General features: G+C 41.7%; 1 protein-coding gene across 3 annotated transcripts in view; it reads right to left on the bottom strand.

The window, feature by feature from the left end:
- The window catches only part of bcas3 (BCAS3 microtubule associated cell migration factor), a 1214579-nt gene that overhangs the window by 912152 nt on the left and 279544 nt on the right, over nucleotides 1-22883 (bottom strand). For all 3 annotated transcript variants that reach the window (XM_043718098.1, XM_043718095.1, XM_043718097.1), the window contains exons 10-11: nucleotides 13428-13504; nucleotides 3786-3869 (exon numbers count right to left, since the gene is read on the bottom strand). In XM_043718098.1, coding sequence (XP_043574033.1) covers nucleotides 3786-3869; nucleotides 13428-13504 — 161 coding nt within the window. The remainder of the gene's footprint in view (nucleotides 1-3785; nucleotides 3870-13427; nucleotides 13505-22883) is intronic.

The following is a 22883-nucleotide window of genomic DNA, read 5'->3' as shown; positions in this document are numbered from 1 at the left end:
TTTTCAGGAAGGTCTAGGGTCTATCAAGCAACTCCATGATTCAGCAAGGCCCGCAGTTCTATTTGCCATACGAGCAAAAATCGAGGCAGGAATCAGAAAGCAAGAAAGCAAAGGAATCATCAAACCACTACAGATTGTGGAATGGGCAGCACAGGTCGTATTGACTATGAAGTCTGGTGGTTGGTTCACCCATGTGAGGATTTTAAACAAATGGTAAACTGCTTTTCCAGCTGGATAAATACCTGAGTCCTCACATAGAGCATTTATATGTAAAGCTGGCGGGGGACAGTGTCCTTCTCAAAGCTGGACATGAGCCATACATTCTTGCAATTGCAGTTAGATGAGGATTACCAGACGTATGCTACAATTAATACCTATAAGAGTTTGTACCAATATACAAGACTGCCACTGGGGGCATCATCAGCCTGCGCAATGTTTCAGCCAACAATGGACAACATTTTACAAGATCTACCCCAGGTCACCGTTTATCGAGATAATGTGATAATAACAGGGAAGGCCAATAAGGTGCACTTGGAGAACTGGGATATAGTGTGTAAACAAAGGTACCCTGCCTCGCATGTCTTTCCTTGGGCTGGCCTGGCATTCATCCTGGCACCTTTGCATCAACTCTTAACAAAGGGCCAGCCTTTGAAATGGTCTCTTAGCCAAGACATAGCTTTCAGGAAAGTGAAGAAGCAGCTGTCATCATATAAGGTGTTGCACTCTATGATCCCAAATTAGAACTGGTATTGACATGCGAGGGCTCCCTGGAAGGCATCAGGGTAGCTTGAGCTCAAATGTGTCCCAATAGAGAGGAATGCCCAATATCATATGCAGTCTGGACTTTGGTTAATGCACAGCATAAATGTGCCCAAATAGAGAAGGAAGGTTTGGCATTGATATTTGGAGTCCAATACTTTAATCAATATCTTTACAGATATACATTTGCTATAAATCGGACCACAAATGCCTGCTGGATCTACTTAAAGAGGACAAGACAGTGCCTACCATAACTTGAGGTTAAATTCAGCATTGAGCTCTAATACTAAGTGCAAGGTTTATGAAGGTTTGTAGCTCAGGTTGAGGTTTAGGGTGTAGGTTTGCTCCCTGAGCTGTAGGTTTGATATCCAGACGTTTCATTACCTGGTTAGGTAACATCATCAGTACGACCTCCAAGTGAAGCGAAGCTGTTGTCTCCTGATTTCAATTTATATGTTTGTCCTGGATGGGGTTCCTGGGGTTTGTGGTGATGTCTTTTCCTGTTCCTTTTCTGAGGGGTTGATAGATGGTATCTAGATCTATGTGTTTGTTTATGGCATTGTGGTTGGAGTGCCAGGCCTCTAGGAATTCTCTGGCATGCCTTTGCTTAGCCTGTCCCAGGATAGATGTGTTGTCCCAGTCGAAATGGTAGGTTTTTTTCCTCCGTGTGTAGGGCTACGAGGAAGAGAGGGTCGTGTCTTTTTGTGGCTAGCTGGTGTTCGTGTATCCTGATGGCTAACTTTCTTCCTGTTTGTCCTACGTAGTGTTTCTGGCAGTCCTTGCATGGAATTTGTAGATGACGTTGGTTTTGTCCATGGGATGTACTAGATATTTTAAGTTTGTTAGTTTTTGTTTGAGAGTGTTGGTGGGTTTGTGCGCTACTAGGATTCTGATGGATCTTAGTAGTCTGGCTGTCATTTCTGAAACTTCTTTGATGTATGGTAAGGTGGTTAGGGTTTCTGGCTGTGTTTGGTCTGCTTGTCATGGTTTGTTCTTGAGGAATCTGCGGACTGTATTTTTTGAGTATCCGTTCTTCTCGAATACGTTGTATAGGTGGTTCTCCTCTGTTTTCCGAAGTTCGTCTGTGCTGCAGTGTGATGTGGCTTATTGGAATAGTTGAAAAAATACAGTCCGAGAAAAGGTTACTGCCACATACTGGCTGACCTCCACCAGGATCATCCAGGGGTCTCCAAAATGAAGATGTTGGCAACAAGTTTTGTCTGGTGGCCAGGCTTGGACGCAAACATAGCTGTGTTGATGGGGCAGTGCCCAGAGTGCCAACAAAGACAAAATTACCACCAGCAGATTTCCCCCCATTCGTGGGAATGGCCAGGTAAACCCTGGACTCGATTATATGTCAACTATGCAGGTTCTTTCATGAGCTCAATGTTCTTGGTCATTGTGGACACCCATTCAAAGTGACTGGATGTGCACAGAGTTTATTTGTGAAACGCAGGAACTACAAGAGAAAAACTGCGAAACAGCAACTCCTGGAAGTGTTGATCACAGATAATGGGCCATTGTTTAGCATGAATTTAAGTATTTCCTAAAATCATGTGGTATTCGACATATAAGGACAGTTCCACACCATGCATCATCCAATGGTCTGGCAGAAAGAGCAGTCCAAGTTTTGAAGACAGGCTTAACGAAACAGTCTCCAGCTTCACTAGATACCAAACTGTCCCAATTCCTATTTAATTATAGGCCACAACTTGATGCAATGACAGGAATAGCTCCAACAGATTTGCTAATGGGGTGGAGAATCCACACTAGGTAAATTCTGATCTTCCGAGACTTGGATGAGAGAACATGAAACAACATCAGGAAAGTCTTTGCCGGACATAAGACTTTGCTAAACAATACAGACAGTTTACTTCAGGCTACAAAACTTGGTGTAGGAACCAAGGGCATAGCCCTGCATTGTTAAAGTGTCATGATTAACGTAAGGTCAGGTCCAGTGAAGTATAAAATTTAGGTAGGAGAGATGGCCCTGGACAAACACATGGACCACATGAAAGCCAAATGGTGAAGGAACAAAATGTACCCTGCTCCTCAATAGCCTTTATGACTGCTCCAGAACATGTGGGTTCTCCCCCTCCATCAAGCATTTAATATACCTTCGAATCTGAGATGGACACGGTGGATGTCGCCACCTTGGCGTCTTTGCCACCTGAAGAGGAGAATGGATTTCTTCCAAGATGTTTTGGGCACAAGAGGCGAATTACTGTGCATCACATGCTGCCGTATCAGAGGCAGAGTTGGAGGAACCTGACCCGGTGCTAAAATGCCCCAGGATGATACAAACAAGAACCAGCCTATGTCCTCAGACTCAGAGGGGAAGGGATGCATGATTGTAACAAGGTCAGCCAGGTAGACCTCCCTGGTTGGGGGGTTTATCTGGTACAATTAGGGAGCCCCGGCTGACAGGTAAGAAGAGGAGTGTCAGAAGTTCTGTTCACTCTAGAGATGATTCCGGTGGAACTGGATCAGTGTCAAGGGTAAAAGGTGAGTTGGCCAAGGGATCTGTGGAGTTAATTCAGCTCCATTAGTTTGTCTAATACTACATCTTTATGATGGTGATTGTACTTAATTCTTCCCACATATTATTTAGTATGAATAGAATGTTCAAAGTAACTTCTGCCATAACAACTGTTGCAAAATATCTGTTTAACTCCTCGGTCATTTCCTTGTCCCAAAGTTGCATATTTACATAGGTTGTATATTGACAATGCCCAATTTTCAGGCATCTAGAAAACAAATCACAGAAGTCAACCGAAACATTTTATGTACTTTCTTTACAGTGTCATGATAATCTACAACGCAAGAATTAAGGAGATAATGTTAACTCTTTTCTTAAATTTAAACCATTCAATGTGAATTTAGTTTTATCTGTCATACTTCACAGCACTTTGCTGTTTAATGGCCTATAGTCCCTTCCTTGATTTAGACCTTTTATGATCCTATAAGCAGCATTTCAGACAGCAAATAGATGACTAATTATCCCTTCGTTTCAATATTGGACTCACTTTGGCAGCACTGATGACTGTTGCAGTGTAAGACTGGACATTGTCCCCACAGGCTCCACCACGGGACCGATGGCAATGGATGAGCTGAATAGGAAAAAGACAGATAATATTACCTAAAGCAGCAGAATTCCAGTAGTGACTGCATATCCAGTTGAATTGTAGAAACCAAAAGGTATGACAATTTTCTGTGACGTTCTGAGAATTTGAAGCATTGACTAAAGATAGAAACAGCATCTCATTATTTGTCAAGACAAACATTTCAAACACCAATCTATAAGAACATTATTCAAGATGTTGTATCTGCACACAATTCCTGTCTATTATTTTATTCTAAATGTCTATGGCCACATCCAGAGTGGAACTGTTCTATGTAAATTTGTCACAGTTTCATTACAAGTGCCAGCATCATAGCCCTCCCACCCAACAGCCAATAAATGGTGAGGTGCTTCAGCATCAAGAAAATGCAATTAGAGTGTGACATATTTACATAGTTCCATAATAAATGTTAATACAAACACTTCTAATAAAGCTTTACTCAGTTAAAGGTGGAACATTTGACTTTAACTGAGGAAACAAATAAAATTTGTGTGCCAAGATCCAAAGGTTCCTGAATTAGGGTAGCATCACATATGCTAGCAAGAGGCTTAATTGCTGCTTTCGGCCCTAATCCCAAAAGTGGATAATAGTGATGCAAAGGCTGTTTTCTCCATTTGGAATATTTCTGGTGATTTCTAGTGAATAATATTATTAGATAAATTATTGTAAGTTTTTTAAAATCATTTTAAATTGTTGGTGTGAATCCAGAAGAAGCACAAATGTTGTCACACTCTATGTCACTCCTCCATTTTAAGAAATCATCCATTCTCCCTTCTGAGGTTCACCTTCAATGATGATTGATGGGGTAGACACTCAATCTTTATTTCTTTCAACTTCATAAGCTGCCTGTGAAGTTTTACAAGGACTAGCAACTGAGCCAATTAATTTTGGAGGTCCAAGATTCAATTTTGCGCTGGCACTAAGGTATTCAAATTTAAAGGTACTCTGTTAAATGTTAATTGGTGAGAAAGGCAAATACTTTTCTAGAGCAGCTTTTATTGCAACTCACACATCGCAGAATCTCATCATACCAATTTCTTGCTCCCCCTAGTTCTCAATCAGTCTTTTCTCATTTATAAAGTCATAGTCAAGGAGATGAAAAATGTGGTGCTGGAAAAACACAGCAGGCCAGGTAGCATCCGAGGAGCAGGACAATCGTTTCAGGAATGAAGAAGGGCTTATTCTCCTGCTCCTCGGATGCTGCCTGGCCTGCTGTGTTTTTCCAGCACCACATTTTTCAACTCTGGTCTCCAGCATCTGCAGTCCTTATTTTCTCATAGTCAAAGAGATGCACAGCACAGAAACAGATCCTCAGTCCAACTTGTCCATGCTGACCAGATATCCTCACCTAATCTCGTCCCATTTGCCAGCACTTGACCCATATCCTTCCAAACCCTTCCTTTTATATACTCATCCGGATGCGTTCTAAATGTTGTAATTGCACCAGCCTCCAACACTTCCTCTGGCAGCTCATTCCATATACACCACCCTCTGCATGAAAACATTGCCCCTTAGGTCCCTTTTAATTTTTTTCCCCTCTCCCCCTAAAGCTATACCTTCTAGTTCTGGACTCCACCACCCCAGAGAAAAGACCTGGTCTATTTATCTTATCCATGCCCTTCATGATTTTATAATAATTTATTAGGTCACCCCTCAGCCCCTTATGCTCCAGGGAAACGGCCCCAGTCTATTCAGCCTCTCCCGGTAACTCAAATCCTCCTGGCAACATTCATTTAACAAATATACAATATCTTATAATGAATTATTACTGATGTTGTCAAACCCCTTTTGAGAATTTCTTCCAACATTTTGCTAAAAATAATTGAACAGCCATCACCTCAACAAGAGTTCTACCACTAAGGTTCATTTTACTACTGTTCTGATTTTTTTAGCTTCCCCAGCAAAAACAGCAACATTTACATCCTTCTCTCTAAAGAAATGTTATGAATTCTCCTGCACTTGAGAATCCATCACAGAGATCTGCATTGGAAGCATCACTAAAAACAATAAGTTCTATAATCCTGACATCCCCTAATGATGGAAATTTCAAAACATACTAGCTACTAGCCAGGTAAATGCAGCAGATGAGAGGCTAGGAATCCTGCAGTAGTAACTAAGAATTCCCAAAGCCTGTCCACTATTTACAAGGCATGACAGAAGGCAATGGAATAGTCCCCACTTGTCTGGATACCTGCAGCTCCAACATTTAAGAAACTTATCATCAACCAGAACAAAGTAGCCTGTTTAATTGGTACCACATCCACAAACATTCACTCTCTCCACCACAGATGCTCAGTAGAAGCAATGTATACAATTTACAAGATATGCTACAAAAATTCACAAAGGCTCCTTTGGCAGCACCTTCCAAAGTCATGACCACTACCATTTAGATTGCAAAGCATAGCAGATACATGGGAAGACTACCATCTGCAAGTTTTCCTCCAAGCCACTCACCATCCTGCCTTGACCTTTCCTTCAACCTCAAAGGGTCAAAATCCTGGAACTCGTTCCCTAACACCATTGTGGGTCTACCTATATCAAATTAAATACATTGGTTTAAGAAGGCAGCTCATCATCACCTGCTCAATGACAAAAAAGGCCTGGAAATAAAATGCTGGACCAGCTAGCAATGCCACATCCTAAGAATGAATGAAAGAAAATGCTCCATTTTTATTTTTTCAATTTATTTTTGCAAAATAATATGTTCTAACTTGGGAATTTTCATAGTTATACCCAACTCTAAGACTTCAAAACTGGAATCGGGTGCCCAGCCAATTCAGCTGCACAATTAACTTTTGCAATTCCTACATTGGGGTAATGGGATTAACCCCACTGTAATGGGGTTAACATTTTCCAAATTAAATAGCTGGTGCAAAGTGATACTCAATCTATTCTGTCTGATTTACACTCCAATATGCTTTTTAGACCCAGAAGCCTGATTTCCAATTTTGATTTCTGTTATAAGGCCATTTGTGACAGTTTCAAATTCACTGCTTCCACCTCAGAAAAATCAATCTCATTGTATCAGTACCATTGTATCATGCTCTCAGTAAAACTTGGAGGCAGGGTTTTAACTTTAGAACAGCCTAATTTTAATAAGACGCACTGTGAGAAGTACCAAGCTGTCCAGGCATCATTTAGGCCATATGCAACTTCCGGAGTATCCCAACTACATTCAGCATCTCTTTTGGAGGGTAAAGAAACACTTCCCTTTTGAATTGATCTGGCAGAAGTGCAGCTTTTCATTAACTGACTTCTATTTCCAAGTATTTGTTGCTAACAATGCCAAAAAAGATCTTCCTGCCAAAGCTGAATTTACTCACATCTTATCTTCAAAACTCATTCCACAAGCCTTTCTTTACCTTTAAAAGTTTTATCAGGAGACACCACTTCTGTCCCCTACCTTGCACCTCTGTAAACACCCAAATTCTCTCTAACTTGGTAATTTTTGCTGTTTGGCAGCTTTCATTAATTCCTCTTCTAATTTGTTTGTGGCCATTAAGGCTTCCCGGTCACACGGGCTTCTGGTCTCGGTGGCATTCGTGGTCTACACTATATTCTTTGACTTTATTAAGCTATGCCCTCTCCCTTGCAATCTCCTCATCCTTATAATAGTATTCTTTCCAACAATTCTTTATCTCTTTCAAGGGGCATGTTCACTCATAAAGCCTTTTTCCAGGCTTATTCTGCATTTTCTTCCTTTCCATTCATGTTCCAAACCATGGGGCAACCTCTTGCTCCCCTCACCCTGTACATTCAAGGAATTCTTCAGTTTGAGGTTTGCGTAAAGATTTGTAGCTTGGGTGCCGGTTGTCGTTGTTGTGGGTGTGTTCACTGAGCTGAGAAGTTGATTTGCAGACATTTCATCCCCTGTCTAGTGACATCTTCAATGCTTTGGAGCTTCCTGTGAAGCGTTGCTGTACTGTGTCTTCTGTAATTTATTTGGTTCCATTTCTGCTGTGTTCGGTTGTTAGTTCCGGTCGTTCGTTGTTATGGCCAGTATACTGGGTCTCCGTCAACGTGCTTGTTGATGGGTATCTGTGGCTGAGTGTAACTAGAAATTCTCTGGCTGCCCTATGTTTAGCTTGTCCTATGATCGTTGTGTGTCCCAGTCAAATTTATGGTCCTTGTCATCTATGTGTAAGGCTACGAGAGGCAGCAGGTTCATGGCTTGAACCCATTCTTCTACTGATATCCCCTGCAAGTGGAGAGAATCCTGAGGACAGGATTTACATGCATTCGGATATGCAATGACAGATTAGGGATAGTCACATGGCTTTGTGCGTGGGATATCATATCTCACTAACCTGATTGAGTTTTTTGAAGAAGTAACGAAGAGGATTGATGAGGGCAGACCTGTGGACGTGATCTATATGGACTTCAGTAAGGCGTTTTACATGGTTTTTCATGGTAGACTGGTTAGCAAGGTTAGATCACATGAATACAGGGAGAACTAGCTATTTGGATACAGAACTGGCTCGCAGGTAGAAGACAGAGGGTGATGTTGGAGGGTTGCTTTTCAGCTGGAGGCCTGTGACTAGAGGTACGCTACAAGGATCAGTGCTGGGTCCACTGCTTTTTGTCATTTATATAAATGATTTGAATGTGAACATAGGAGGTATAGTTAATAAGTTTGCATATGACACCAAAATTGGAGGTGTAGTGGACAGTGAAGAAGGTTACCTCAGAGTACAACGAGATCTTGATCAGATAGGCCAATGGGCCGAGGAATGGCAGATGGAGTTTAGTTCAGATAAATATGAGTTGCTGCATTTTGGAAAGGCACATCAGGACAGGACTTAAACACTTAGCGGTAAGTTTCAGGGAACTTTTGCTGCACAAAGAGACTTTGGAATGAAGGTTAATAGTTCCTTGAAAGTGGAGCCTCAGTTAGATAGGATAGTTAATAAGGTATTTGTTATTGAATAGAATTTATTGACGTGTACTGAGGCACAGTGAAAAGCTTTGTCTTGCGAGCAATACAGGCAGATCACATAGTTAAGTAGCATAGATAAGTAAATAATTAGTAAGCGGCAAACACAAAATCACAGGTACAGATGAATGTTAAGAGTTTGTGAGTCCATTCAGTATTCTAACAACAGTAGGATAGAAATTGTTACAAAACCAGCTGGTGCATGTGTTCAGCTTCTGTACCTTCTCCCTGATGGGAGAGGTTGTAGAAAAACATTGCCAGGGTGGGATGGATCTTTGAGAATGCTGGCGGCCTTTTCTTGACAGCAGGCCTGATAGATGGTTTCTATAGATGGGAGATTGGCCTTTGTGATTGTCCTAGCCGAGTTCACCACTCTCCGTAAACATCTCCAATCTTGAATGGTACCGTTGCCATACCAGGTAGTGATGCATTCAGACAGAATGTTCTCGATGACGCACCTATTAATGTTGGCAAGGGTATTCGCCACCATGCCAAATTTCATCAGCTGCCTGAGGAAGAAGAGACGTTTTGAACCTTTGTAACCAATGTGTCCGCGTGAAGAGTCCAAGAAAGCTTGTTGTGGATGACCACTCCCAGGAACTTGACACTCTCCACTTGTTCCACCTCTGTACTGTTAATGTTTAGGGGGCATGAGTAACATCCTGCTGAAAGTCAATAATGAGTTCCTTGCTTTTGCCGGCATTGAGAGCTAGGTTGTTCTCAGTGCACCATTTTTCCAGGTCTTCCACCTGCCATCTGTAGTCTGTTTCGTCACCATCTGAGATTCAACCGACTATGGTGGTGTCATCAGCGAACCTGTAAATGGCATTAGTCTGGTATCTGGCGACACAGTCATGGGTATACAGCAAGTACAGTAGGGGGCTGAGGATGCATCCCTGGGGGGCTCCAGTGTTGAGTGTTAGTGAGGATGAAATATTGTTCCCAATCTTCACTGATTGTGGCCTGTGGGTCAGGAAACTGAGGATCCAGTTGCAGAGAGTGGGGCTTGGTCCAAGATCACTAAGTTTAGTAATCAGTCTCGAGGGGATAATAGTGTTGAAGGCCAAACTGTAGTCAATGAGTAGGATTCTTACATAGCTGTTCTTGGTGTCAAGATGTTCAAGGGAGGAGTGAAGGGCAAGTGATATGGCATCTGATGTGGATCTGTTGCTCCAAAAGGCAATTTGGAGTGGATCAGGAGTAGTGGGGAAGCTGGAGTTGATTAATGCCATGACCAGCCTTGCAAAGCACTTCATGACCACCAAAGTTAGGGCCACTGGGTGATAGTCATTGAGACATGCTGCATGAGCCTTCTTAGGCACAGAGATGATGTTGGCCCTCTTGAAACTGGCAGGGACAGTGGCCTACTGCAGGGAGAGGTTGAAGATGTCCAAGAAGACCTCTGCCAGTTGATCTGCGCATAATCTGACTGCACGGCCTGGTACTCTGTCTGGTCGCATTACTTCCCTTGGATTCATACAAAGCAAAACTGATCTGAACTCTGATGCAGTAACAGTTGGGATAGGTTCGTCAGAAGTTGTCGGAATATGTGTTACCTCTCCGCCGAAATTCTGCTCAAAGCGAGCAGAGAATGTGCTGAGACAATCTGGGAGAGATGTGTCATTGTCTGCTGTCTTGCACTGTCTCTTTCTAGAACCTGTGATGTCATTCAGTCCTTGCCATTATCGCCGTGTGTCTATCTGGGTCACTAGTTTAGATCGGTTTTGGTCCTTTGGCTGTCTTAATGGCTCGGTGAAGGTTATACTTGAATTCCTTATATTTGAGTGGGTCTCCTGATCTGAAGGCCTTACACAAGTCTTTTTGCAGGTTCTGTATGTTCTGAATAGGAAATGGGAGGTCATGTTGCGGCTGTGCAGGACATTCGTCAGGCCACTTTTGGAATACTGCGTTCAATTCTGGTCTCCCTCCTATAGGAAGGATGTTGTGAAACTTGAAATGGTTCAGAAAAGATTTACAAGGATGTTGCCAGGGTTGGAAGGTTTGAGCTATAGGAAGAGGCTGAATAAGCTGCGGACATTTTCACTGGAGCATTGGAGGCTGAGCAGTGACCTTATACAGGTTTATAAAATCATGACGAGCATGGATAGGGTAAACAGACAAGGTCTTTCCCTGGAGTGGAGGAATCTAGAACTAGAGGGCATAGGTTTAGGGTTAGATGGGAAAGATTTAAGGAGCAACATTTCACTCAAAGGGTGGTGCATGTATGCAATGAGCTGCCAAAGGAAGTGGAGGAGGTTGGTACAATTACAACATTTAAAATACAACTGGATGGGTATTTGAATGGGAAAGGTTTCAAGGACACGGGCCAACTTCTGACAAATGGGGCTAGATTAATTTAGGATATCTGGTCGTCATGGACGAGTTGGATCACAGGGTTTTTTCCATGCTGTACATCTCTGTGACTCTATAAGTGAAGATGTATTGAGTTAGGGATTATACTGATATCAAATATAGCTCCTCTCAGTACTAGCCTTTGCCTTTTTGGTACACCATAGATACTCATGAGGGTAACTGACCCTTTTTGAGTTGAGAAGTGGATGGAGAGAACATGTTCTGAACCATTCATGGGGGTTCCTATCATTGAGAGTCGCAAGTTCCTTAAAGCAAAATCTTATGCAATCATGAGATTGTTTTAAAACAACAACATGGAATATTGATAATTTATCTTGACCAGAATGGAGTTCAGAAGATCAGGTGAGATATAGTAATTTTTGTATCGACAGGACTAAATCGTGAGTCCAGAAAGTCATTAAAATGCAAATGTTCATGTGGGGGGGACCTTGCTTGAGGCATTCGGGGTGTGCAATTAATTGCAGAATTTACTATTCCTATAGCTCTTATTGTCTGGCAACTTACATAAAACCAAATGCAATGGTCACCCCAGTGTTGAGGTTTGCAAACACAAAGCCTAACAAAGAGAGGTATGGAATAGCCATTTCATCATAAAACAGGTGTGAAAGGGCCAGCCCTCATTCCCCATCATATGGCACTGGCTTCTAACTTTGAATCAATTGAAGAAGAAGGGATTCTGTGGTTACACGATCAAAAATTATGCAATAATGGCTCATATTATTCAAGAACAGGTCAAACTACATCAATCTGGTACCCACAGCACAGAGAAGACCACCACTCAGCAAGAAGAACAAAACCCTGCCTAAACAGTCAACTGTGGCAGTGCACAGAGTGACTAATTTGTTTTCACCTATAAGAATATTACGATTTTCTACAGAAACTCAGACATAATTTTGTATGAAAACCCAGAACCTTCTAATCTCCATTTATCTCCTCCCACAGGGAACCAAACAGTCCTGCAATATTTACATCTTGACTCATAAAAAACATGTGATTTGTTTCTCATTTTTCTGTTAATACTCTGTGAATGTGTCATTTTTCTTAAGTACACATGTCTGTGTGTTTGAAAATGTGAGTGTTTCAGAGAACACCTCTGAGACACCCGGACCAACCAACCCAACCACCCCGTGGCTCAACACTTCAACTCCCCCTCCCACTCCACCAAGGACATGCAGGTCCTTGGACTCCTCCATGGCCAGACCACAGCAACACGATGGCTGGAGGAAGAGCGCCTCATCTTCCGCCTAGGAACCCTCCAATGGACACACTTTCCTCATTCCTGAAGAAGGGCTCATGCCCGAAACATCGATTCTCCTGTTCCTTGGATGCTGCCTGGCCTGCTGTGCTTTTCCAGCAACACATTTTCAGCTGGGGCCCTATTCTCTCCCTAGTTACTCTTTTGTTCTTAATGTATTTGTAAAAACCCTTTAGATTCTCCTTAATTCTATTTGCCAAAGCTGCATCATGTCCCCTTTTTGCCCTCCTGGTTTCCCTCTTAAGTATACTCCTACTTCCTTTATACACTTCTAAGGATTCAACTGATTCAATTTCACACTCCTTTCTCTAATATGCCTTGTACATTTTATAAATGCATTTACGGAATGTTGGCACAGCTGGCAAGGCCAGTATTTATTGCCTGCCCCTAATTGCCATTGAGAGAGATCTTGAATCACTGTAATTTTAAAGTATTCGCTTTGTATTGTCAGGGAGGGAGTTCTAGGATTTTACCCAGCAGCAATTAAGGAGTGGATAAATTTCCAGGTGAGGATGATAGTTAACCTGGAGGAAAAGTTGCAGGTATTGATGCTCTTATGCACCAGCTGCTCTGGGCAGATTAGTGAAGTGCTATTAAAGAAACCTTGGCAAGATGTTACAGTAGATTTTGTAGCTTTCTTACATTGTAAGATTGAGTGATTGTTGAAGTGATAGGAGGGATGCTGATCAAGACAGCTACTTTGCCCTGGGTGTACTGACCTTTTTGCATGTTCTTAAAGCTGCATCAAACCAGGCAGGTGAAGTTACTGCATCACACTCATGGTGTGTTGCTTGTAGGTGGAACAATAGCTTTGGAGTTCAGAAAGTGAATTCATGAGTCATTAGGCTCAGAATACCCAATCTCTCATTTATTTTTGTAGCCAGAATATTTATTTTCCTCTGTTGGCAAATCACACTCGCTGAACGTATTGGTACACAGGGTGACCCCAGCGCTATAAAGCATAACAGGAAAATGTTTACCTTACCTTGTTTTCAGCATAGGCGAGCCAGCGGCTTCCCAATGCTATTGGGTTGGGGTTTGGCCCTGGACATGGAAAGCAACCTGAAAAAGGGTGGAAAATAAAAAGCATTATGTATTCTGTTCTCAGACTGTTGCAGATTATCCACAGCCGAGAGTTGGCGTATCATTCTTAACCTGGCTATTAAGGCCTTCATAAAAATGCCCCATGTTAAAGCTCCCTAATGGAAACATACATTCAGCAACATCAAACAATTGAGTTGGGAGCTCAGTTACAAAGCTACCAAAGGGCATGAAAGCATGACACATAGACACATGTATGCTAGAAATGGATTGCCTACATACAGGACCTATTTTATCATGTTTCATAAAGTAAAGAAACTATATAGATACTGACAATTTAGATTAGTTTGTTAGTGGAAGTTTTTTGATTCTCCAGGTGGGATCTCTCTTTTTGCTGCTTCTGTGGTGTGTAAGAGGATCTATTGTTTCAAAGCAAGAGGAATGACGTCTGACAGGACAAGTGTTACTGAAACTGTTACACTTCCACGAAATGCACTTCGTAGTAATGAACCTTCTCTCATACTAGTGATAAGAAGCATGATAAAGTGGTATCTTACAAGGAAATGGCAATGATGGAATGTGGTGGAAGAAACTAAGAAAACGAATGAAATAACTTTCATTTCATTCATTTAACAAATCATCTCCAAGTCTGAATTTGCCGATTCAATGTTATTAAATTGATTAATTTTTGGATGGCCTTCATCCCCTGGACATATCTATTTATTCATTAATTACTAGTCACCATGCTCCTTTCAAGATAATACTGGATTTATTCATGGATTAATGAATGCACTCTCTATTGGTGCCACTGAATCATGGTTACATTTAGTGAAAGTTTTTCAATTAACTAGTTAATTGTAGTGGGGCCTGTTCTCCACAAATTTCCACTAAATTTTAGGGTGCTGCAGTTTTGTTTACCAATTCTCAGCTGTTCCTGGCTAAAGACTTCTTTAAAGAGGGCTGTAAAAGTGTTTTAAATTAAATAGAGAGGAGAAGGGCTTTGGAGAGAAGATATGTTGTCTTGCAAAGCAAAACAATATGGTACAATTGCAGCACAGCGACTTAGGCAATCAAACCCAGAGAGACACCAGAAGGGACAGAGTGTACAAACATAAAATAGGGTCAAATGGTAAAAAAGGAAAATTAAGGGCCCTCTGCTTAGATACAATTACAGTTTCAGAGCAAAATAAATGGGACTAATGGCACAAATAAATTTTAATAAGTACGGTCATGTAGCCATTACAGAGATATGGTTACAAGGAAATCGAAGTTAGGAACTAAACATTCAAGCATCTGCAAATTTTGAAAAGAATAGGCAGGAAGGAGAGGGTGGTGGGGTAACTTTGTTTATATGATGTGTAGTAAGTGCAATAGCAAGACATGATCTCAGATTAGATGATGTAGAATCTGTATGGATAGAGGTAAGAAATAACAGACGAAAGAAGACATAAATGGAAGTAGTCTGTCCCCTAACAGTTGCTATATTTGGGACAAAGAATAAATCAGGAGATAATGACAACATGACGGATAATCTTCATGTAGATTGGGAAAATCAAAGCGATAGATATCCACAAAGAAGAACTTATAGAGTGTATTCGGGACACCTTCCTCAGAACAATAGGTTGTGGATACCTGGGATCAGGCCATTTTGGATGCAGTAATGTGCGATAAGTATATTTGATAAACAATCTCGGAGTAAATCATCCCCTGTTAAATAATGACCATAACATGGTAGAATTTAGCATTCACTTTGGGAGAGGAAAACTAAATCACGTTCACTAGTGATTTTGAAATCAGATATACAGTTACATGCCTGTGAATAACTCATTAACTTATTAAAGGCTTAGTATCTATCATTTGAAACTGTTTAATTGAACTGGCAAATTACAATATAATTTTTCTTTCTACTTTATTCCTGAACTGTGTCTGTTGGTCTGTCTATCTGTTAATGAGTGGTATTATGATCAAAGAAGATTGGGTTTAAATTACAGAAGTTAAATTGCCATTATAGTGGAGTGACACAGGGATCAATGCTGGTGCCACAAATATCTACAATACCTATTAATGACTGGGTTGAGAAAAGTGGATGTGTTAATACATGACAAAAATAGGCAAGAAAGCAAGTGGTGACAATGACAAAGAGCATCTATAAAGGGTTATGGTCTGGTTAAGCGTGTGCAATCACAAAATTTAAAATATATCATGGTTTCTGGAATAATAATTGGGATTAACTTTGCAAAATAGCAACAATCCATTCTGTCTAACTGGTCAATACAAACATTTATGCTCGACTGAGCCGCTCACATCCAACCTTATGTGTTTCTCCAGCTTTTCTTTAAAAAAATCTAGATCCTTTGTATTTGAGTGCTTGAAATTGTGCAATTGGATATTGTGCACAAATGCTGAACATTCACATAATACTTCTTCATCCATATTTCAACAGCATCATCACTTACACTCAGAAAAACAAGAACAATAGCAGGAGGAAGGGTGAACAGAAATGTTTTGAATAGGATTTTGAAACTAGGAGATAAGTCCAAATGGTAGCAAAGGAACTAGGCATGTAAAAATTTACATATTTACCAGAAGGAGGATCTCAGCAAGTCACCCTCCGAGTTCAAGTGAAGACAAGTGACCAGCAGAGGACTGTGACAATGCAGATAGGCTGTTGGGGTGAAGATTTGTATTGGCGCAGTCACCACTACCAGAAGGAGGACCTCAGCAAGACACCCTCCGAGTTCAAGGGGAGAAAATGAGGACTGCAGATGCTGGAGATCAAAGTTGAGAGTGTGGTGTTTGAAAAGCACCGACGTCGGGATATCACACAGGAAAATGAGAGATGTTCTCTCCAAAATGGGCTTTGGGGAGGGAATCTGCAATTGGATCAGACTGCTCTACACCAACACTGTCAGTGCAGTCTCAATCAACGGGTGGGAATCAGATAGCTTCCCGGTCAGATCTGGAGTCAGGCAGGGCTGCCCTCTCTCTCCTGCCTTGTTTGTGTGCTGCATAGAGCGATTTGCCGAGTCCATCAGGAAGGATGCGAGCCTGACAGTGGTGACTATTCCTGGCAGCGGGGGCCTGCAGGTTAAGGCCTCCCTGTACATGGATGATGTACAGTTCGAACGGGCCTCGGGGGCCAAGGTAAACCGAGGCAAGCGCAAGGCCATGCTCTTCGGGAACTGGGCCGACCAATCCTCGATCCCCTTCACCGTCAGGACCAACCACCTGAAGGTGCTGGGTATTTGGTTTGGGGGGGCAGGGGCGTGCACCAAGTCTTGGGAGGAGCTTATCAGCAAAGTGAGGCAGAAACTGAACAGATGGAAGCTACGGTCGCTCTCCGTCGCGGGAAAAAATCTGGTCATCAGGTGTGAGGAACTGTCATTGCTATTATACGTGGCACAGGTCTGGCCTATTCCCAGAACCTGTGCCGCTGCAGTCACCCGAGCCATCTTCCAATTTATATGGAGGTCAAAGATGGACCGGGTCCAAAGGGATTCGCTGTAAAAGATCTGGGCAACAGGGGAAAATAATACACCCAATGCCACCCTGACCCTGATGGCCACCTTTGTGTGTGGCTACATCAAGCTGTGCGTGGATCCCCGGTACACAAACACCAAGTGTCACTACGTACTGAGGTTCTACCTGTCCCCGGTGTTGCGGAGGATGGGCCTGGCCTCGCTGCCGCGGAACGCTCCGAGTAGTTGGACCGTTCCGTATCACCTGTCCTTCGTGGAGAAGTTTATGAAGAAAAACACCTTTGACCATTGGAAGTGGTCAGCACGTAGTGTCCTTGAGACCCTTTGGGAAAAGGAGAGGGCGGATCCTATCGAGCGGTTCCCTGAGCAGACTGTCAAAGTCATTTGGCAGAATGTCTCATTGCCAGAACTTTCCTACAAGCACCAAGACATGGCTTGGCTGGTGGTGAGAAGGGCTCTGCCTGTGAGATCCTTTATGCACACCCAGACTCTCTGCTGCACCGCACACTGCCCTCGAAGCAGCTGCGGGGGGGACAAGACTGTCACACACCTCCTTCTGGAATGTGCCTATGCAGAAGAAGTCTGGAGAGGAATGCAGTGGTGTTTGTCAAGGTTCGTCCCAAGCAGCGCAGTGACGCAGGACTCCGTGCTCTACGGTCTGTTCCCCGGGACGCACAGCGAGACGAACATCAACTGTGCCTGGAGGATCATCAACTCAGTGAAAGATGCTCTCTGGGCGGTCCGAAACCTGTTGATCTTCCAGCTGAAGGAGTTGACCCCGACTGAGTGTTGCAGACTGGCACATTCCAAGGTCCAGGACTATGTGTTGAGGAACGCGCTGAAGCTTGGGGCAGCTGCCGCCAAGGTGCGGTGCGGAAAGACCACTGTGTAATATCTGCCTGCCTAAGAAGAAAAGAGGGCCCACGCAGTCATTTGGGCTCTGCTGACGCCTCAGCAGAAGAGGTGGATTGTAAATGTACAGACTTGTATATATGAAAAATAAATTTTGATGTCTGTATGTAAAGCAAGGTAATGTGTGCACAAGAATGGCATGACCAATTGTATAGAGATCCAAATAAGTTTATGAATAAAGTTTATTTTTGAAATAAAAAAAAGATGGAAAAGCATAGCAGGTCAAGCAGCATCTGAGGAGCAGGAAAATCCTGATGAAGGGCTTAGGCCTGAAATGTCAATTCTCCTATTCCTCAGATGCTGCCTGGCTTGCTGTGCTTTTCCAGCACCACACTGTCCACCCTCTGAGTTCAAGTAAAAACAAGCAACCAGCAAAGGACAGTCACTGGCCCAGACACTAGATCATTGTAGTGTTTCCCTCTTTCCCTGAGTAAAATAAAGGTGGAGGAGTGAAATGATGTGCAAATGCAAAGTTTGTTGATAACAGAGTAAGACGTAAGGCTTTGGCTTGACAGGCTTTGGACAGCAGTGGCTCAGCAAGAACAGGTAAGTTAAGGTAAAGTCCTTTTAACTTTCATTTTTAGTTTTACAGCAGTTAAGATGGCAGTTCGGGCAGTTGCATGCTCCTCCAGCAGGATGTGGGAGCTGAGGGACACTTCCATTGTCCCTGATGACTACACGTGTGGGAAGTGCACCCAGCTGCAGCTCCTGGGAGACTGTGTTAGAGAACTGGAGCTGGATGCACTCAGGATCATCCAAGATGCTGATGACACTAAAATAGGTCATATTGTGGACAATGAGGAAGGTTATCAGAAAATGCAGCAGGACCTTGATCAGCTGGGGAATGGCAAATGGAGTGTAATATATATAAGTGTGAGGTCTTGCATTTTGGAAAGTCAAATCAAGGTAGGAGTTTCATGGTGAATGGTAGGGCCTTTCAGGAGTTTAGTGGAACAGAGGGATCTTACAGTTCAGGTTAACATTGCTCTGAAAGTGGAGTCACAGGTAGACAGAGCAGTGAAGAAAGCTTTTGGCACAATGGCCTTCATCAGTCAAGGCACTGATTACAGATGTTGGAAAGTTATGTTGCAGTTATACAGGACATTGGTAAGGCTGCACTTGGGATTATTGTGTTCAGTTTTGGTCATCTTGTTCTAGGAAGGATGTTATAAAACTGGAAAGAGTGCAGAAGAAATTTACAAGGACGTTGCCTGGGCTCAATGGCCTGTGTTATAGGGAGAGCTTGGATAAACTAGGACAGGAGACTGAGGCAGGACCTTATAAAGGTGTATAAAATCATGAGGCGTGGATAAGGTGAATGCACTCAGTCTTTTTCCCAGGGTTGGGGAATCGAGGACTAGAGAGCATCAGTTTAAGGTTAGAAGGGAAAGGATAAAAGGGAACCTGAGAGGCAACCTTTTTACACAGTGGGTGATATCCATTTGGAACATGCTGCCAGTGGAAGTGGTTGAGGCGAGTACATTAACAACATTTAAAAGGCATTTGGACAAATACATGGATAGGAAAGAATTAGAAGGCTAAGGACCAAGTGTAGGAAAATGGAGTTAGTGTGGACGGACATTTTGGTCAGCATGGACCAGTTTGGGCCAAAGGGTCTGACTCTGTGCTATAAGACTCTATGACTATATTTGTAAATACTGTATAATTTTCTACTTGATCTCATACATGTTGGACGATTCATTGGTAAATACTTGTGCACATAAAAACAGCTACTCCCCTTTCAAGGGCTGTTTGATAGCTAATTTGTTCAATCTCATAACACAGCCAACAGGTTGATTATCAACTTTCAAATTATTTGATATGGTCACAGCTGGCAGGCTATATGCCATCACAAGTGCCCTCCTCACTCCAAAGATCTACCAGAATAATCTGGAGAAGAATTTGATTTTTTTACTAATTTACTCAAAAGAATATAAACACTGCATGCTTAAATATTTCTGTTTGATTACCTAATTTTAAAAGAGCACAAGAGGACACTAAGTAATATCAGTGGTGGCTTGTTGAGTTAGTAGTTATGTAATTACAGTGTCACATTGTGTGAATAAATGTAAAACTGAGTAAAGGTTGACCTATGGCCACTTCCTTCAACAACTGGCTATGAGAAGTAAAACAAAGCAGCAGTTGAGACAGAAGTATCAGGTGTCATGAGTAGACACTGATGGCATAGCAGGAGATGAAAAAATGCTTAACGCAACAGAAGTATATATTTTAAGCTAGTTCAAATTAAGTGGGTTAATAGTTGTGCCAAAAAAGAAGAGAGAAGAATTTTAAGTGAACACTTCTGCATTCTGAAAACCCACAATATGACTTTAGGGACAGGACTTATTTACTTCTCTTTTATTGGTAACTGTGCCCATCAGTTGCCAATATTAGAAACAACTCGTCAAGAAAGCCTGAAGGAAAATCAGTTTCAGAATGCACTTGAGTGCACCTCCTTTGTGTTTATTCACAGGATACCACATCCATTTTAACTGCCCACACAAAGACAGATATAGAATTGAAACTTAAATATAGGTTAATACAATCCTAAAGGCATTGACTTTCAAAATAATCTACTTTGGTTAGTATGACAAAAAATGTTCAATCTGCTCTGCAGAAATACGACTGATATAACATCTGAAGTGAAGTGTGATGGGAGATCTGTTGATGGGCGATCAAATATATTTCCTCATTGGGAATGTGCGATGGAGTTTAAATTCTCCCCATTAATCTCCTGACTAAATAACAATAAATGTTTAAGTTGTACCACTGATTTACTCTTGCCATGAGAGAGCTAGCTGTCCTATGGGGAAACATTGAATTTCTGTTGCGGTAAGATTTTCTTCATCTCCTGCTGTACCATTAGTGTCTTCTCATTTAATCCGTTATATCTGTCTAAACTTGCTATTTTGTTTTACTTCTTATCGCCAGTTGTTGAAACAGGAGACCTGAAGTCAATCTTTATTCCATTTCAGATTTTTATTCACACTGTGAATTAAATAGATGGCACCTTGACTCTGGAATTTAGAAAAATGACAGCTGATCTTATTGAATCATGATTTGCTGCAGAAAATATCAAAATCAAGTCAAAGTTTTTGGTCACAAGTAAAATCTTTCTTGAGACATTAAGAGACACAATAAATAAATTTTATTCTGAAAATGCAATCTATTTTAACAAGCTTTGATATTTCACTAAATATTTCATTTTATTTAAACTCTTATTACAGACATTAGAAATTTCAGTGAATCAGAGAAAAGACAGATGAAAAAAATAAGTGGGAACCAGTGTGAGGGGATTATGGGATCCCAGCATCAGATTGCATAGTCAGAATGATAGTTTACTTAAACATTTATAGTTAAAATCTGAGGACACAGAAAGGTAATGGGAAAAGTGTGACAAAAGCTTACAACATTAGTAGAATTCCAGTGGTGTGAACTGGTGTGCAAAGAGGTAGGGAATTTTAATATCTGTTAATAATTAACAGATTACTAATTTGTCCATATATTTATTTGATACAATAACCTAATTTATGGCACTAAAACAGATGCTTCTGTCCAGTTGGCCATGTGGGTGTTTATTCTCTTAATTTATCGTAAACAATCTATTGTCATTTCAAAGATGCTTTCTTTCAGTCCTCAAAGTGTTAAAAAGTATATGGAAGCAGATTACAAAAATATTCATTGGCATTGCTTGCCAAATTTCTAAATAGCACTGGCCCTTGCGGTCAGTAAAACACCACTGACTTTGAACATGATGGACAGGCATGTGACCTGCACCAGACACTGTGGCCTAATCCTTCCCAATGTGATTTCATCAAATATTAACCACCAAAGCCCATAAACAACTTTGGAAAATATTGCCAAAAAGCACCAAAGCAAGCAGTTTTCAACTGTTTCCAGAGCTAAATTTGACAACCTTCGCTTCTGGTGTTTAATATTCAGGAATAATAACAGGATTCAAATTTGGAATTTTCTAAGTCACTATTTTGGGCTCATGTTGGGGGATTTGAAATAATAATGATCTGTTTCTTGACACCAAAATAAAACTAATATCTTAGGTTTGTGGACAGATACAGTCAAGTAACTGGGTTATCTCTAGGAAAGGTAGGAGAGATAGGTAGGAGAGATAGGCAGGAGTCTCCTGCGGCTATCCCCATCACAAACAAGTTTTGGAAAATGTAGTAAGTGATGGACTCTCAGGGAAATGTAGTTGGGTGGGTGGGGGTGTTGGCAGTTGTTCGTGGTGGGACCCAAAGAGATAGTGAGAAAAGAGAAGTCTGAGGCTGGTACAGTTGAGAAGAGGAGCAAGACAAATAGTCAAGATAAAGAAGAACAAGGCAGAGAACAAAGTAAGACTGGTAAATTAAACTATATTTATGTCAATGCAAGAGGACTGATAGGTAAGACAGATCAATTCAGGACAGGGTTGGGAACATGGTACTGAGATTTCATTCCTATTAATGAAATATGGCTCAGGGAAGGGCAGGAATGGCAGCTTAATGTTCCAGAGTATAGATGCTATATAAAGGATAGAAAGTAGAGCAAAAGAGAAGGGGGAATGGTGTTATTGGTTAGGGATAACATTACAGCTGTACTAAGGAGGATAGTTCTGGGAGTATGTCTAGTGAAATTATTTGGGTGGAAATGAGAAATAAGAAAAGAATTCATAGTCAGCATGGTTTTGTGAAGGGCAGGTCGTGCCTCACAACCTTATTGAATTCTTTGAGAAGGTGACTAAGGAGGTGGACGAGGGGAAAGCGGTAGATGTGGTGTATATGGATTTTAGTAAGGCGTTTGATAAGGTTCCCCATGGTAGACTATTGCTAAAAATACGGAGGTATGGCATTGAGGGTGAGTTGGAGGTTTGGATTAGGAGTTGGCTGGCTGGAAGAAGACAGAGGGTAGTAGTTGATGGCAAAGGTTCATCTTGGAGTGCCGTCACTAGCGGTGTTCCGCAAGGATCTGTTTTGGGACCATTGCTGTTTGTCATTTTTATAAATGACCTCGAG

The sequence above is a fragment of the Chiloscyllium plagiosum genome, chromosome 28 (genome assembly GCF_004010195.1).
Source record: "Chiloscyllium plagiosum isolate BGI_BamShark_2017 chromosome 28, ASM401019v2, whole genome shotgun sequence".
NCBI lineage: Eukaryota > Metazoa > Chordata > Chondrichthyes > Orectolobiformes > Hemiscylliidae > Chiloscyllium > Chiloscyllium plagiosum.
The sequence above is the reverse complement of the archived record's forward strand: the minus strand, read 5'-3'. Positions and strand labels throughout refer to the sequence as shown.